This window comes from Osmia lignaria, unplaced genomic scaffold (genome assembly GCF_051020975.1).
Source record: "Osmia lignaria lignaria isolate PbOS001 unplaced genomic scaffold, iyOsmLign1 scaffold0007, whole genome shotgun sequence".
Taxonomy (NCBI): domain Eukaryota; kingdom Metazoa; phylum Arthropoda; class Insecta; order Hymenoptera; family Megachilidae; genus Osmia; species Osmia lignaria.
The window spans coordinates 1,115,183-1,133,026 of NW_027478164.1; the positions used below are offsets into that span (position 1 = coordinate 1,115,183).

Consider the following 17,844-nt stretch of genomic DNA (forward strand, 5'->3'; position numbering starts at 1 on the left):
ATTTTTTGATCAGGAGCGTAGTTTTCGAGATATATCGAGATATTTAAAAGTTCCGAAGCCGCACCAACATAATAGAGATACAGAAACACCGTGGCCCCTTTCTTTGGGATAACTCTGCACTATTGCGAGCTGGAAATGCCACTTCCAGTTTAGCTGTGCAGAAGAAGAACAACAAGAAGAAGAAATATCTCGAAATATGTCCGTCAGGACCCTTCCCTTGAGATAAATCTGCAAATATCTCGGAAACGATGCCAGCTATGGGAAAATGTTAAGAGACCTTTTTTGTAGAGAATTAAGTTTCCTACTTTTTATCTTCTATGCTATTTTTTGATCAGATGCGTAGTTCTCGAGATATATCAAGATATTTAAAAGTTCCGAAGCCGCACCAACATAATAGAGATACAGAAACACCGTGGCCCCTTTCTTTGAGATAACTCTGCACTATTGCGAGCTGTAAATGCCACTTCCAGCTTAGCTGTGCAGAAGAAGAACAACAAGAAGAAGAAATATCTCGAAATATGTCCGTCAGGCCCCTTCCCTTGAGATAAATCGGCAAGTATCTCGGAAACGAAGCGAGCTATGGCAAAATGTTAAGAGACCTTTTTTGTAGACAATTATGTTTCCTACAATTTATGTTCTATGATATTTTTTGATCAGATGCGTAGTTCTCGAGATATATCAAGATATTTAAAAGTTCCGAAGCCGCACCAACATAATAGAGATACAGAAACACCGTGGCCCCTCTCTTTGAGATAACTCTGCACTATTGCGAGCTGGAAATGCCACTTCCGGTTTAGCTGTGCAGAAGAAGAACAACAAGAAGAAGAAATATCTCGAAATATGTCCGTTAGGCCCCTTCCCTTGAGATAAATCTGCAAATATCTCGGAAACGAAGCGAGCTATGGCAAAATGTTAACAGACTTTTTTGTAGAGAATTAAGTTTCCTACTTTTTATGTTCTATGATATTTTTTGATCAGAAGCGTAGTTTTCGAGATATATCGAGATATTTAAAAGTTCCGAAGCCGCACCAACATAATAGAGATACAGAAACACCGTGGCCCCTTTCTTTGAGATAACTCTGCACTAGTGCGAGCCGCAAATGCCACTTCCAGCTTAGCTGTGCAGAAGAAGAACAACAAGAAGAAGAAATATCTCGAAATATGTCCGTCAGGCCCCTTCCCTTGAGATAAATCTGCAAATATCTCGGAAACGAAGCGAGCTATTGCAAAATGTTAAGAGACTGTTCGCGCGTTACGCGCTTCCGACATATCACAACATATTTTGTAACACGCGGGGAGTTTAGGAGGCGTGCGATATGAGTAGCAAGCGGCTGAGGCCCGGATGTAGGGACGAGTGCGTTCGTCATGGAAATAATAGTTCGTGGCGATGCGCCGAGCGTCGGCTTATGTGCGGTGATATGAGAAAAAGAGGAGGGATCGGTACGGGGACGATAGGAGGGAGGTTCGGGTTGCTGGGGGGGCCGCGGCTTTTCCGGACAGATACACAAGCTGGACGAGGCACTGGCTGCCTTCGTAGAGGAGATCTGCCCTGCCAATCTCTCTCTGGGATGCACCCAATCAGGCGGCATTTCATTGCCCAAACAGCAACACGCGACGAGGGCTGTACCCGTTCCTGAGACGTCAGGGTCGCGCTGTCTGCACAGGTACGATTTCATGGGGCATCTCCCACGTTATTAAGATCTGAACAGAATTTCCCACCAAGCTGGTGGGTTTCCGAAACTCGTGTAGTTAGTAAGAGCGCTCTATTGAAAATAATATGTATGCTTTCGAATGCGATCATGAACAACTATCAATTGTATTTGACCTGTTGATTTGTATTTTTCTCCTTGACGGCTTTTTCCTCCACTCACTGAGTGGAGGTTTTTTATGCCCATTAAATTCCTAATTTTCCTTTCCAACTGTGCCTTTATTATTTCCTCTCCCGGTTTCACATTCCTTCTACCTATCTAGAATTCACCTTAAAGGTTGTGTTGGTGACCCATGCCTGCTGTGGACGTATGCTCGGCAAATCGAAGTCGAGCTGTCTCGCCTTGAAGGTAACTGCGGGTTCGGCTTAGCCAACATTTATTTATTTTTATATTAAATTTATAATAGCTTCGGGAAATTCGAGACATTTAGTTTGGTGCCCCGGGTGAGGAATGTGAATTGGAGAGAGTCATCGCGTAGGCGCTGTTGACGGTTGTTGCTAGGAGAAGTCAATCGTTTTCGCAAGCATACTTCAATCGTATTCGGAAGCATCCATCAATCGCATTCGCAAGCATACTAATTGTAAACCTTTCGGCGTTCACCTTGGTAGATTTGCGTCTTACAAGGTTAGTTGTTTAAATTACATAATCCGTGTTCCTAATTTGCGTTATCTCTTGTCGTTCTTGTAAAGCATAAGGCTTAGTGCAGCGTAAATTATTTTATATCAAGCATATTCTTTACCTTTGTTCTTTCGTTTATTTGTTATAATTTGTTCTTGCGTTGTATTTGTTACATATTAGATTTAAGTAGATTCGTTGATTTAATTGAGATTTGTTGCGCGTACTCTCTTGGAGTCGGGCTTGCGTGTTGATTTATCGTTCTTTATACATTAAGCGTGTTTCGCTGTCATTGTACGTTCGTCGAGGTGCGCTGTGTTCGGCCGCCATTATTGCATACAATTTGTTGGATTCTCAGATTTTACTTCTTTATTTACAAACGTTCTTTCGAGTTGCGCATTCGGTGTATTCGATTCAAATCACTTTATTATCCGTTGATCTTTATAAAATTCTAAAATTTGATTTACACCGTTTCTCCTTGTTGTGACTTTTCTTGTAGATACAATCTTAATATGCCTTCCACCACTTTGAAAAGATTAATTGCGGTGCAAAATGCACATTTGGCAGAAATCAATTCTATGGGCACGCGGTTTAGAGAGAAGGCGCGCAGCACTCTCAATAAAAACATAGTCCAAGCAAGGCTTGACGCGATCATCGGTATCTGGGCGGAGGCGCGTAAAACCCATGTCGAAATTGTCACGCGAGACGACGCTAACTCAGATCCTTATGTAATTGATAACGTGTTTGCGCGCATGCAGTGTGCCTACGAAGACACACTCGATTATTTTTTGACACTGAAAACCGAGTGTGAAGCCGCTGCAGGATCAACTCAAGCGATTAGAACCGTGGAGGGAAACGCGTCCGGTTTAGACTTACGTCCGGCAAAGCTGCCGAAGTTAGACCTACCAACGTTTTCCGGTCGTTATGAGGATTGGGATAGCTTCTGTGACCTTTTCACGACTCTTGTACACGATGCTCCGCGAGTAGCCGATGCGACAAAATTGCAGTATTTAAAATCTTGCCTTAAAGGCGTAGCTGCCGACTTAGTTAAAGATGTGGCCTCGACTAGCGCGAACTATGCCTCGACCTGGCTGGCTTTGAGGGCGCGCTTTCACAATCCGCGGCTAACGGTTACCAACCATTTGAACGCGCTTTTGAAAATGAATTCGCTGAAAAGGGAATCGGCCGACGAGTTGCGCTCGTTCGCTGACGAGGCTCAGAGGATCGTTCGCGCACTGAGGAATCTGCAAATGCCGGTTGAGCATTGGGACATTTGGTTTGTGCACGTTTTGGCTTCGCGATTAGATCCGGAATCGAGGAAAGATTGGGAGTCGGAACTGAGTGCGAGAGATCGTGAGGTGATTGCGCGTACAGATACAGGCGCCAAAGAGCCCGATCCGCTAGCTAGATTCCCGAAATTCTCCGAGTTGGCTGAATTCCTAGAAAGGCGAGCTCAAGCCCTAAGTATGATGAGCGCTGGGGATTGTAAACGAGCAAATACGATGTTTAAGCCGACTCCGGTCTCGCGGAAAATATTTCATGCAAATGCTCTGCAGCGGACTAACAGTAAGGTCGCTTCGTTTAGCTGTACCCTCTGTTCAGGACCACATTTTATTTCTAAATGCCCAAAGTTTCTCGCGAAATCGTCTAGCGATCGTCGTGCTGAGGTGCGCCGCTTGTATCTTTGCTTTAATTGCATGGGCGGCCATAAATTTAAATCCTGCCCATCTTCCGGTCGTTGCCGCACCTGTCAAGGCAAGCACCATTCACTGTTGCATTACGATCCATCGCAGACATCTCAACCTTCTACCAGCGGTTTAGAAATTAAACTTCGCGACGAAAAACCTGCACCCACGGTACCAGGGGTTAGCGCGCACACCGCGAGTCTACCGGCCATTAGATACCCGGTCATTTTAGCCACCGCACAGGTTAACGTCGTAGGCCCTCAGGGAACTCACACGCGGGTTCGCGCGCTTTTAGATCAGGGAGCTGAGGCCTCATTTGTCTCGGAAGCAATCGTTCAACTACTCGCTCTACCAAAGCAACGCGTTCAAATTCCTCTAACAGGTCTCGGAAGCAGTGCAGCCGGCACTGCTAGATTTGCTGTCAAATTTACAATGCAGTCGTTAGTGAACTCTGAGTTTAAAATTGAGGCCGAGGCTTTAGTTCTTTCCCGGCTTACCTCCCAATTACCAACTCGCAGTCTGATAGAAATCGACCTTGAGCAGTTCGGAGAGTTATCTCTAGCCGATCCTCATTTTAACGTCCCTGATTCGGTAGACCTTATATTGGGAGCAGATTTGTACGGTCAACTCCTCCGACCAGGCTTGCAACACTTAACTGGATCCCGGTTAGTTGCCCAAAACACTGTGCTTGGGTGGGTCATCTCGGGCTCCGCGCAGTCGAGTTCTTCACGGCGGGCGGAGGGCTCCTCTCAAGAGCCTCTAAGGGCTTTACATTGCGCATCGGAGGATGATTTAAACGAGTGTTTGCAACAATTCTGGAGGCTCGAGGAATTGCCGTCTTCTGTCCGTATCTTGGGACCCGAGGACGAAGCTTGCGAGAATCAATTCGTTGCTACTCATTCGCGAGACGCAGGCGGGCGCTACGTCGTACAACTTCCGTTGAAGTCAGATCCTCCAAAGGTTTCCGCGGAGACACGACGTATGGCCGTGGGTTCGCTCGCACATATCCACCGGAAGTTCACACGCGATCCGGAATTGGCTTCCGCGTATCGAGAATTCATGCGCACCTATGAGGCACTAGGGCACATGACACGCGTTCCTGCAGCCGAGAGCATCAATCCGCGTTCATGGTATTTGCCTCACCATGCGGTCGTACAGTCCACACCTACGCAGTATAAGGTTCGGGTTGTTTTTGACGCTTCGCGACGGACGCACGAACAGTATCGTCTAAATGACTTTCTCATGTCCGGTCCTCCCCTCCAGCAGGATCTTTCATTAGTCCTTTTAAACTGGCGTCGATATAAGTACGTCTTTACTGCGGACATCGTAAAAATGTTTCGGCAAATTCTCGTCGTGCCTCGAGATCAGGATCTGCAGAGAATTGTATGGGCACCTAACCCCGAAGAACCTCCCATAGAATATCGGCTGACTACAGTCACCTACGGCACCGCTTGTGCTCCATACTTAGCAATACGCACACTTGCACAATTAGCGGTAGACGAAAAATCTCGTTTTCCGTTGGGCGCGCGTTGTTTGGAATCAAACGTATACGTGGACGATATGTTCATTGGAGCGGATGAACTGCCGCTTGCCATTCGTAAACGCACGGAATTGATCCAAATCTTAGGGACTGCCGGTATCGAATTAGACAAATGGGCGGCAAATCATCCAGATATTCTTCCGGCGCATAAGCGTCCGATCACGGACGATTTGGTTAGGGACATTGTACAGGATGAGTCCATTAAAACATTAGGGGTGCACTGGAAACCGACTCAGGACGAGTTCAGTTTTAGTGTTTTAAAGGCGAATGGCTTGCTTGGGGTTTTGACCAAGCGAGCCGTACTCTCTAATATTGCTCGTTTATTTGATCCGTTAGGCTGGCTATCCCCAATTACAATAACAGCTAAGATTCTTATGCAGGATTTGTGGATTTTAAAGTGTGATTGGGACTCCCCTCTGCCGGCTGAGGCTCGCGGGCGGTGGATTGATTATTGCCGTTCACTTTCCTCGCTCCCCACTTTAACAATCAGCCGTTGGTTTGGATCGCCTTCTGAGTCAGCTGGTCAAATTCATGGGTTCTCTGACGCGTCCTCTAGAGCTTATGCAGCGGTAATATACCTTCGCACTGACGAAGGCGACGGTCACGTTCGGGTTTCACTCTTAGCTGCGAAAACAAGAGTCGCTCCGGTGAAAACAGTAAGCATTCCCAATCTTGAGTTGTGCGGAGCTTTACTTCTGGTCAGACTTGTTTGTCATTTGAGGAAATTAGACTTTCTTAAAAGGCACCCAGTTTTTCTGTGGTCGGATAGCCGAGTGGTCCTCGCGTGGTTGAACAAGCATCCTTGTCACTGGAAAACGTTCGTAGCGAATCGGGTCTCTCTAATACAAACGGAACTACCTTCCGCCACATGGGCTTACGTTCCCACTAAACAAAATCCAGCGGACTGCGCTACTCGCGGGTCGCGTCCGTCTGAATTACATGAGTCGAGTTTGTGGTGGTATGGGCCCTCTTGGCTTAACCTACAACCTGAACACTGGCCTCAGCCTTCAGAGACCGCGCAGGTCCTTCACGCGGAGGTGAAACCGCCAGAACCGGATATTCTTTCGCGACATTCCACCTTGACTAGGCTAATACGCGTCGTAGCCTATTGTTTAAGACCCGTGAAACACTTGCGGAGGCGTAAGGGTGGATTGAACCCCTTACCAGCCTATCTGACAACTTCGGAGCTCTCGGACGCTCGTTCAACGATTATACGCCTAGCACAAGCGCATGCTTTCGCGAGCGAAATAGAGAGGCTGAAGAGCGGGAAGCCTTTACCTAAATCTAGTGCGTTGAGAAGGTTAAATCCGCTTTTAGACAAAGAAGATGGTATTTTGCGCGTTGGAGGCCGTCTTTCATGGTCGAACTTAACTAGCGAGCGCAAACACCCCCCGATCTTACCGCGACACTCGGGCCTCAGTCGCTTATTCGTGCGATACGCGCACCACGCCGCTCTTCACGGCGGACCTACGCTAACGTCGAGTGTCCTCTTACGATACGCGTGGGTTGTAGGCGGGAAATCTTTGGTTAAAACTGCGATTCGGAACTGCCTCACCTGCCAGCGTGTAAAACCGCGTTTAGCTCATCAGCTGATGGGTGACCTTCCTGCGGCGCGGGTGACTCCAGCACGTCCATTCACCACGACTGGCCTAGATTACGCCGGGCCTTTCCATATCCGCACTACAAAGGGCCGAGGGCATCGCGCCTACAAAGGATATATCGCCCTTTTTGTCTGTTTTGCGACACGGGCAATCCATTTGGAGCTAGTCAGTGATCTCACCGCATCTACGTTCATTGCTGCCTATCGTCGCTTTGTAAGCAGAAGAGGAATCTGTCATCGCCTCTACAGTGACAATGCGACGACGTTCAAAGGAGCAGATACCGAGTTGCGGACGATGTTCGAAGAGGCATCGGAATTTTATCAAGCGGTCGCTTCGACGCTAGCTAATGATGGAACTGCTTGGAGCTTTATCCCACCTACCACCCCGCATTACGGTGGCCTCTGGGAGGCTGGAGTTAAATCGGTGAAACATCATCTCAGGCGAGTGGTCGGCGAACACACTCTAACCTTTGAAGAATTCTCCACGGTTTTGACAGAAATTGGGGCTTGCCTCAACTCTCGCCCGTTGTGCCCCTTGACTTCGGATACCGACGATTTAAATGTTCTAACACCAGCACACTTTCTGATAGGCACAGCGTCTGCCTTAGTTCCGGATGCGGAACCATCATCAGCGCCTGAAAACCGTTTAAATCGATTCCAGTTGCTTCAGCGAATTCGCAACCAATTTTGGAAACGTTGGTCCGACGAATATTTACAACACCTACAGGAAAGAGGCAAGTGGCGGGATCCAACGGCGAACTTTGCCGTAGGCCAACTCGTGCTCATGAGAGATGAGCGCTACCCCCCTGCAAAATGGCACCTAGGACGAGTGATAGAGGTGCACCCAGGATCGGACGGACTAGTGAGGGTCGTCACTGTGAAGACGGCCACCAACACCTTCCGTCGACATATCGCTCGCTTGTGTCCTCTGATATTGGAATCAGAGGCGACACATCGATTACCGAAATGAACAAGAGAAGCGGAGAAATAGGCAGCTCGAAGAATAGAAGCGGAGAAATAGGCAACTTGAAGAATAAAGCAGAAATTTAGGCAATTCGTCCTTCGGACGAAGGCGGGCGGAATGTTCGCGCGTTACGCGCTTCCGACATATCACAACATATTTTGTAACACGCGGGGAGTTTAGGAGGCGTGCGATATGAGTAGCAAGCGGCTGAGGCCCGGATGTAGGGACGAGTGCGTTCGTCATGGAAATAATAGTTCGTGGCGATGCGCCGAGCGTCGGCTTATGTGCGGTGATATGAGAAAAAGAGGAGGGATCGGTACGGGGACGATAGGAGGGAGGTTCGGGTTGCTGGGGGGGCCGCGGCTTTTCCGGACAGATACACAAGCTGGACGAGGCACTGGCTGCCTTCGTAGAGGAGATCTGCCCTGCCAATCTCTCTCTGGGATGCACCCAATCAGGCGGCATTTCATTGCCCAAACAGCAACACGCGACGAGGGCTGTACCCGTTCCTGAGACGTCAGGGTCGCGCTGTCTGCACAGGTACGATTTCATGGGGCATCTCCCACGTTATTAAGATCTGAACAGAATTTCCCACCAAGCTGGTGGGTTTCCGAAACTCGTGTAGTTAGTAAGAGCGCTCTATTGAAAATAATATGTATGCTTTCGAATGCGATCATGAACAACTATCAATTGTATTTGACCTGTTGATTTGTATTTTTCTCCTTGACGGCTTTTTCCTCCACTCACTGAGTGGAGGTTTTTTATGCCCATTAAATTCCTAATTTTCCTTTCCAACTGTGCCTTTATTATTTCCTCTCCCGGTTTCACATTCCTTCTACCTATCTAGAATTCACCTTAAAGGTTGTGTTGGTGACCCATGCCTGCTGTGGACGTATGCTCGGCAAATCGAAGTCGAGCTGTCTCGCCTTGAAGGTAACTGCGGGTTCGGCTTAGCCAACATTTATTTATTTTTATATTAAATTTATAATAGCTTCGGGAAATTCGAGACAGAGACCTTTTTTGTAGAGAATTGAGTTTCCTACTTTTTATGTTCTATGATATTTTTTGATCAGACGCGTAGTTCTCGAGATATATCAAGATATTTAAAAGTTCCGAAGCCGCACCAACATAATAGAGATACAGAAACACCGTGGCCCCTTTCTTTGAGATAACTCTGCACTATTGCGAGCTGCAAATGCCACTTCCAGCTTAGCTGTGCAGAAGAAGAACAACAAGAAGAAGAAATATCTCGAAATATGTCCGTCAGGCCCCTTCCCTTGAGATAAATCTGCAAATATCTCGGAAACGAAGCGAGCTATTGCAAAATGTTAAGAGACCTTTTTTGTAGAGAATTGAGTTTCCTACTTTTTATGTTCTATGATATTTTTTGATCAGATGCGTAGTTCTCGAGATATATCAGGATATTTAAAAGTTAAGAAGCCGCACCAACATAATAGAGATACAGAAACACCGTGGCCCGTTTCTTTGAGATAACTCTGCACTATTGCGAGCTGCAAATGCCACTTCCAGCTTAGCTGTGCAGAAGAAGAACAACAAGAAGAAGAAATATCTCGAAATATGTCCGTCAGGCCCCTTCCCTTGAGATAAATCTGCAAATATCTCGGAAACGAAGAGAGCTATGGCAAAATGATAAGAGACCTTTTTTGTAGAGAATTAAGTTGCCTACTTTTTATGTTCTATGATATTTTTTGATCAGATGCGTAGTTCTCGAGATATATCAAGATATTTAAAAGTTCCGAAGCCGCACCAACATAATAGAGATTCAGAAACACCGTGGCCCCTTTCTTTGAGATAACTCTGCACTTTTGCGAGCTGCAAATGCCACTTCCAGCTTAGCTGTGCAGAGGAAGAACAACAAGAAGAAGAAATATCTCGAAATATGTCCGTCAGGCCAGTTCCTTTGAGCTGAATCTGCAAATATCTCGGAAACGAAGCGAGCTATGGCAAAATGTTGAGAGACCTTTTTTGTAATGAATTATGTTTCCTACAATTTATGTTCTATGATATTTTTTGATCAGAAGCGTAGTTTTCGAGATATATTGAGATATTTAAAAGTTCCGAAGCCGCACCAACATAATAGAGATACAGAAACACCGTGGCCCCTTTCTTTGAGATAACTCTGCACTATTGCGAGCTGTAAATGCCACTTCCAGCTTAGCTGTGCAGAAGAAGAACAACAAGAAGAAGAAATATCTCGAAATATGTCCGTCAGGCCCGTTCCCTTGAGATAAATCGGCAAGTATCTCGGAAACGAAGCGAGCTATGGCAAAATGTTGAGAGACCTTTTTTGTAGACAATTATGTTTCCTACAATTTATGTTCTATGATATTTTTTGATCAGATGCGTAGTTCTCGAGATATATCAAGATATTTAAAAGTTCCGAAGCCGCACCAACATAATAGAGATACAGAAACACCGTGGCCCCTCTCTTTGAGATAACTCTGCACTATTGCGAGCTGGAAATGCCACTTCCGGTGTAGCTGTGCAGAAGAAGAACAACAAGAAGAAGAAATATCTCGAAATATGTCCGTTAGGCCCCTTCCCTTGAGATAAATCTGCAAATATCTCGGAAACGAAGCGAGCTATGGGAAAATGTTAACAGACTTTTTTGTAGAGAATTAAGTTTCCTACTTTTTATGTTCTATGATATTTTTTGATCAGAAGCGTAGTTTTCGAGATATATCGAGATATTTAAAAGTTCCGAAGCCGCACCAACATAATAGAGATACAGAAACACCGTGGCCCCTTTCTTTGAGATAACTCTGCGCTAGTGCGAGCTGCAAATGCCACTTCCAGCTTAGCTGTGCAGAAGAAGAACAACAAGAAGAAGAAATATCTCGAAATATGTCCGTCAGGCCCCTTCCCTTGAGATAAATCTGCAAATATCTCGGAAACGAAGCGAGCTATTGCAAAATGTTAAGAGACCTTTTTTGTAGAGAATTGAGTTTCCTACTTTTTATGTTCTATGATATTTTTTGATCAGATGCGTAGTTCTCGAGATATATCAAGATATTTAAAAGTTCCGAAGCTGCACCAACATAATAGAGGTGCAGAAACACCGTGGCCTCTTTCTTTGAGATAACTCTGCACTACTGCGAGCTGCAAATGCCACTTCCAGCTTAGCTGTGCAGAAGAGGAACAACAAGAAGAAGAAATATCTCGAAATATGTCCGTCAGGCCCCTTCCCTTGAGATAAATCTGCAAATATCTCGGAAACGATGCCAGCTATGGGAAAATGTTAAGAAACCTTTTTTGTAGAGAATTAAGTTTCCTACTTTTTATCTTGTATGATATTTTTTGATCAGATGCGTAGTTCTCGAGATATATCAAGATATTTAAAAGTTCCGAATCCGCATCAACATAATAGAGATACAGAAACACCGTGGCCCCTTTCTTTCAGATAACTATGCACTATTGCGAGCTGTAAATGCCACTTCCAGCTTAGCTGTGCAGAAGAAGAACAACAAGAAGAAGAAATATCTCGAAATATGTCCGTCAGGCCCCTTCCCTTGAGATATATCTGCAAATATCTCGGAAACGAAGCGAGCTATGGCAAACTGTTAAGAGACCTTTTTTGTAGAGAATTATGTTTCCTACAATTTATGTTCTATTATATTTTTTGATCAGAAGCGTAGTTTTCGAGATATATCAAGATATTTAAAAGTTCCGAAGCCGCACCAACATAATAGAGATACAGAAACACCGTGGCCCCACTCTTTGAGATAACTCTGCACAATTGCGAGCTGCAAATGCCACTTCCAGCTTAGCTGTGCAGAAGAAGAACAACAAGAAGAAGAAATATCTCGAAATATGTCCGTCAGGCCCCTTCCCTTGAGATAAATCGGCAAGTATCTCGGAAACAAAGCGAGCTATTGCAAAACGTTAAGAGACCTTTTTTGTAGAGAATTAAGTTTCCTACTTTTTATGTTCTATGATATTTTTTGATCAGATGCGTAGTTCTCGAGATATATCAAGATATTTAAAAGTTCCGAAGCTGCACCAACATAATAGAGGTGCAGAAACACCGTGGCCTCTTTCTTTGAGATAACTCTGCACTATTGCGAGCTGCAAATGCCACTTCCAGCTTAGCTGTGCAGAAGAGGAACAACAAGAAGAAGAAATATCTGGAAATATGTCCCTTAGGCCCCTTCCCTTGAGATAAATCTGCAAATATCTCGGAAACGAAGCGAGCTATGGCAAAATGTTAAGAGACTTTTTTGTAGAGAATTAAGTTTCCTACTTTTTATGTTCTATGATATTTTTTGATCAGATGCGTAGTTCTCGAGATATATCAAGATATTTAAAAGTTCCGAAGCTGCAACAACATAATAGAGGTGCAGAAACACCGTGGCCTCTTTCTTTGAGATAACTCTGCACTATTGCGAGCTGCAAATGCCACTTCCAGCTTACCTGTGCAGAAGAGGAACAACAAGAAGAAGAAATATCTCGGAATATGTCCGTCAGGCCCCTTCCCTTGAGATAAATCTGCAAATATCTCGGAAACGATGCCAGCTATGGGAAAATGTTAAGAGACCTTTTTTGTAGAGAATTAAGTTTCCTACTTTTTATCTTCTATGATATTTTTTGGTCAGAAGCGTAGTTTTCGAGATATATCGAGATATTTAAAAGTTCCGAAGCCGCACCAACATAATAGAGATACAGAAACACCGTGGCCCCTTTCTTTCAGATAACTATGCACTATTGCGAGCTGCAAATGCCACTTCCAGCTTAGCTGTGCAGAAGAAGAACAACAAGAAGAAGAAATATCTCGAAATATGTCCGTCAGGCCCCTTACCATGAGATAAATCTGCAAATATCTCGGAAACGAAGCGAGCTATGGCAAAATGTTAAGAGACCTTTTTTGTAGATAATTATGTTTCCTACAATTTATGTTCTATGATATTTTTTGATCAGACGCGTAGTTCTCGAGATATATCAAGATATTTAAAAGTTCCGAAGCCGCACCAACATAATAGAGATACAGAAACACCGTGGCCCCACTCTTTGAGATAACTCTGCACAATTGCGAGCTGCAAATGCCACTTCCAGCTTAGCTGTGCAGAAGAAGAACAACAAGAAGAAGAAATATCTCGAAATATGTCCGTCAGGCCCCTTCCCTTGAGATAAATCGGCAAGTATCTCGGAAACAAAGCGAGCTATTGCAAAACGTTAAGAGACCTTTTTTGTAGAGAATTAAGTTTCCTACTTTTTATGTTCTATGATATTTTTTGATCAGATGCGTAGTTCTCGAGATATATCAAGATATTTAAAAGTTCCGAAGCTGCACCAACATAATAGAGGTGCAGAAACACCGTGGCCTCTTTCTTTGAGATAACTCTGCACTATTGCGAGCTGCAAATGCCACTTCCAGCTTAGCTGTGCAGAAGAGGAACAACAAGAAGAAGAAATATCACGAAATATGTCCGTTAGGCCCCTTCCCTTGAGATAAATCTGCAAATATCTCGGAAACGAAGCGAGCTATGGCAAAATGTTAAGAGACCTTTTGTGTAGAGAATTATGTTTCCTACTTTTTATGTTCTATGATATTTTTTGATCAGACGCGTAGTTCTCGAGATATATCAAGATATTTAAAAGTTCCGAAGCCGCACCAACATAATAGAGATACAGAAACACCGTGGCTCCTTTCTTTGAGATAACTCTGCACTATTGCGACCTGGAAATGCCACTTCCAGTTTAGCTGTGCAGAAGAAGAACAACAAGAAGAAGAAATATCTCGAAATATGTCCGTTAGGCCCCTTCCCTTGAGATAAATCTGCAAATATCTCGGAAACGAAGCGAGCTATGGCAAAATGTTAAGAGACCTTTTTTGTAGAGAATTAAGTTTCTTACGTCTTATGTTCTATGATATTTTTTGATCAGATGCGTAGTTCTCGAGATATATCAAGATATTTAAAAGTTCCGAAGCCGCACCAACATAATCGGGATACAGAAACACCGTGCCCCTCTCTTTGAGATAACTCTGCACTATTGCGAGCTGGAAATGCCACTTCCAGTTTAGCTGTGCAGAAGAAGAACAACAAGAAGAAGAAATATCTGGAAATATGTCCCTTAGGCCCCTTCCCTTGAGATAAATCTGCAAATATCTCGGAAACGAAGCGAGCTATGGCAAAATGTTAAGAGACTTTTTTGTAGAGAATTAAGTTTCCTACTTTTTATGTTCTATGATATTTTTTGATCAGATGCGTAGTTCTCGAGATATATCAAGATATTTAAAAGTTCCGAAGCTGCAACAACATAATAGAGGTGCAGAAACACCGTGGCCTCTTTCTTTGAGATAACTCTGCACTATTGCGAGCTGCAAATGCCACTTCCAGCTTACCTGTGCAGAAGAGGAACAACAAGAAGAAGAAATATCTCGGAATATGTCCGTCAGGCCCCTTCCCTTGAGATAAATCTGCAAATATCTCGGAAACGATGCCAGCTATGGGAAAATGTTAAGAGACCTTTTTTGTAGAGAATTAAGTTTCCTACTTTTTATCTTCTATGATATTTTCTGATCAGATGCGTAGTTCTCGAGATATATCAAGATATTTAAAAGTTCCGAAGCCGCACCAACATAATAGAGATACAGAAACATCGTGGCCCCTCTCTTTGAGATAACTCTGCACAATTGCGAGCTGCAAATGCCACTTCCAGCTTAGCTGTGCAGAAGAGGAACAACAAGAAGAAGGAATATCTCGAAATATGTCCGTCAGGCCCCTTCCCTTGAGATAAATCTGCAAATATCTCGGAAACGAAGAGAGCTATGGCAAAATGTTAAGAGACCTTTTTTGTAGAGAATTAGGTTTCCTACTTTTTATGTTCTATGATATTTTTTGATCAGATGCGTAGTTCTCGAGATATATCAAGATATTTAAAAGTTCCGAAGCCGCACCAACATAATAGAGATACAGAAACACCGTGGCCCCTTTCTTTGAGATAACTCTGCACTATTGCGAGCTGTAAATGCCACTTCCAGCTTAGCTGTGCAGAAGAAGAACAACAAGAAGAAGAAATATCTCGAAATATGTCCGTCAGGCCCCTTCCCTTGAGATATATCTGCAAATATCTCGGAGACGAAGCGAGCTATGGCAAAATGTTAAGAGACCTTTTTTGTAGAGAATTAAGTTTCCTACTTTGTATGTTCTATGATATTTTTTGATCAGACGCGTAGTTCTCGAGATATATCAAGATATTTAAAAGTTCCGAAGCCGCACCAACATAATAGAGATACAGAAACACCGTGGCCCCTTTCTTTGAGATATCTCTGCACTATTGCGAGCTGCAAATGCCACTTCCAGCTTAGCTGCGCAGAAGAAGAGCAACAAGAAGAAGAAATATCTCGAAATATGTCCGTCAGGCCCCTTCCCTTGAGATATATCTGCAAATATCTCGGAAACGAAGCGAGCTATGGCAAAATGTTAAGAGACCTTTTTTGTAGAGAATTATGTTTCCTAGAATTTATGTTCTATGATATTTTTTGATCAGATGCGTAGTTCTCGAGATATATCAAGATATTTAAAAGTTCCGAAGCCGCACCAACATAATAGAGATACAGAAACACCGTGGCCCCTTTCTTTGAGATAACTCTGCACTACTGCGAGCTGTAAATGCCACTTCCAGCTTAGCTGTGCAGAAGAAGAACAACAAGAAGAAGAAATATCTCGAAATATGTCCGTCAGGCCCCTTCCCTTGAGATATATCTGCAAATATCTCGGAGACGAAGCGAGCTATGGCAAAATGTTAAGAGACCTTTTTTGTAGAGAATTATGTTTCCTACTTTTTATGTTCTATGATATTTTTTGATCAGATGCGTAGTTCTCGAGATATATCAAGATATTTAAAAGTTCCGAAGCCGCACCAACATAATAGGGATACAGAAACACCGTGCCCCTCTCTTTGAGATAACTCTGCACTATTGCGAGCTGCAAATGCCACTTCCAGCTTAGCTGTGCAGAAGAAGAACAACAAGAAGAAGAAATATCTCGAAATATGTCCGTCAGGCCCCTTACCTTGAGATAAATCTGCAAATATCTCGGAAACGAAGCGAGCTACGGCAAAATGTTAAGAGACCTTTTTTGTAGAGAATTAGGTTTCCTACTTTTTATGTTCTATGATATTTTTTGATCAGATGCGTAGTTCTCGAGATATATCAAGATATTTAAAAGTTCCGAAGCCGCACCAACATAATAGAGATACAGAAACACCGTGGCCCCTTTCTTTGAGATAACTCTGCACTATTGCGAGCTGTAAATGCCACTTCCAGCTTAGCTGTGCAGAAGAAGAACAACAAGAAGAAGAAATATCTCGAAATATGTCCGTCAGGCCACTTCCCTTGAGATAAATCTGCAAATATCTCGGAAACGAAGCGAGCTATGGCAAAATGTTAAGAGACGTTTTTTGTAGAGAATTATGTTTCCTACAATTTATGTTCTATGATATTTTTTGATCAGAAGCGTAGTTTTCGAGATATATCGAGATATTTAAAAGTTCCGAAGCCGCACCAACATAATAGAGATACAGAAACACCGTGGCCCCTTTCTTTGAGATAACTCTGCACTAGTGCGAGCCGCAAATGCCACTTCCAGCTTAGCTGTGCAGAAGAAGAGCAACAAGAAGAAGAAATATCTCGAAATGTGTCCGACAGGCCCCTTCCCTTGAGATAAATCTGCAAATATCTCGGAAACGAAGCGAGCTATGGCGAAATGTTAAGAGACCTTTTTTGTAGAGAATTAAGTTTCCTACTTTTTATCTTCTATGATATTTTTTGATCAGATGCGTAGTTCTCGAGATAGATCAAGATACTTAAAAGTTCCGAAGCCGCACCAACATAATAGAGATACAGAAACACCGTGGCCCCTCTCTTTGAGATAACTCTGCACTATTGCGAGCTGCAAATGCCACTTCCAGCTTAGCTGTGCAGAAGAAGAACAACAAGAAGAAGAAATATCTGGAAATATGTCCCTTAGGCCCCTTCCCTTGAGATAAATCTGCAAATATCTCGGAAACGAATCGAGCTATGGCAAAATGTTTAGAGACCTTTCTTGTAGAGAATTAAGTTTCCTACTTTTTATGTAGTATGATATTTTTTGATCAGATGCGTAGTTCTCGAGATATATCAAGATATTTAAAAGTTCCGAAGCCGCACCAACATAATAGAGATACAGAAACACCGTGGCCCCTTTCTTTGAGATAACTCTGCACTATTGCGCGCTGCAAATGCCACTTCCAGCTTAGCTGTGCAGAAGAAGAACAACAGGAAGAAGAAATATCTCGAAATATGTCCGTCAGGCCCCTTCCCTTGAGATAAATCTGCAAATATCTCGGAAACGAAGCGAGCTATGGCAAAATGTTAAGAGACCTTTTTTGTAGGGAATTATGTTTCCTACAATTTATGTTCTATGATATTTTTTGATCAGAAGCGTAATTTTCGAGATATATCGAGATATTTAAAAGTTCCGAAGCCGCACCAACATAATAGAGATACAGAAACATCGTGGCCCCTTTCTTTGGGATAACTCTGCACTATTGCGAGCTGGAAATGCCACTTCCAGTTTAGCTGTGCAGAAGAAGAACAACAAGAAGAAGAAATATCTCGAAATATGTCCGTCAGGCCCCTTCCCTTGAGATAAATCTGCAAATATCTCGGAAACGAAGCGAGCTATGGCAAAATGTTAAGAGACCTTTTTTGTAGAGAATTAAGTTTCCTA

At 43.7% G+C, this 17,844-nt stretch overlaps 1 protein-coding gene across 1 annotated transcript; it reads left to right on the forward strand.

Annotated features, from left to right (window-relative positions):
• Window positions 1-2,836: 2,836 nt before the first annotated feature.
• Window positions 2,837-8,119, forward strand: LOC143306370 (uncharacterized). Its single transcript, XM_076693052.1, has one exon. It carries the CDS (start codon window positions 2,837-2,839, stop codon window positions 8,117-8,119), a length of 5,283 nt encoding a protein of 1,760 aa, XP_076549167.1.
• Window positions 8,120-17,844: the final 9,725 nt, after the last annotated feature.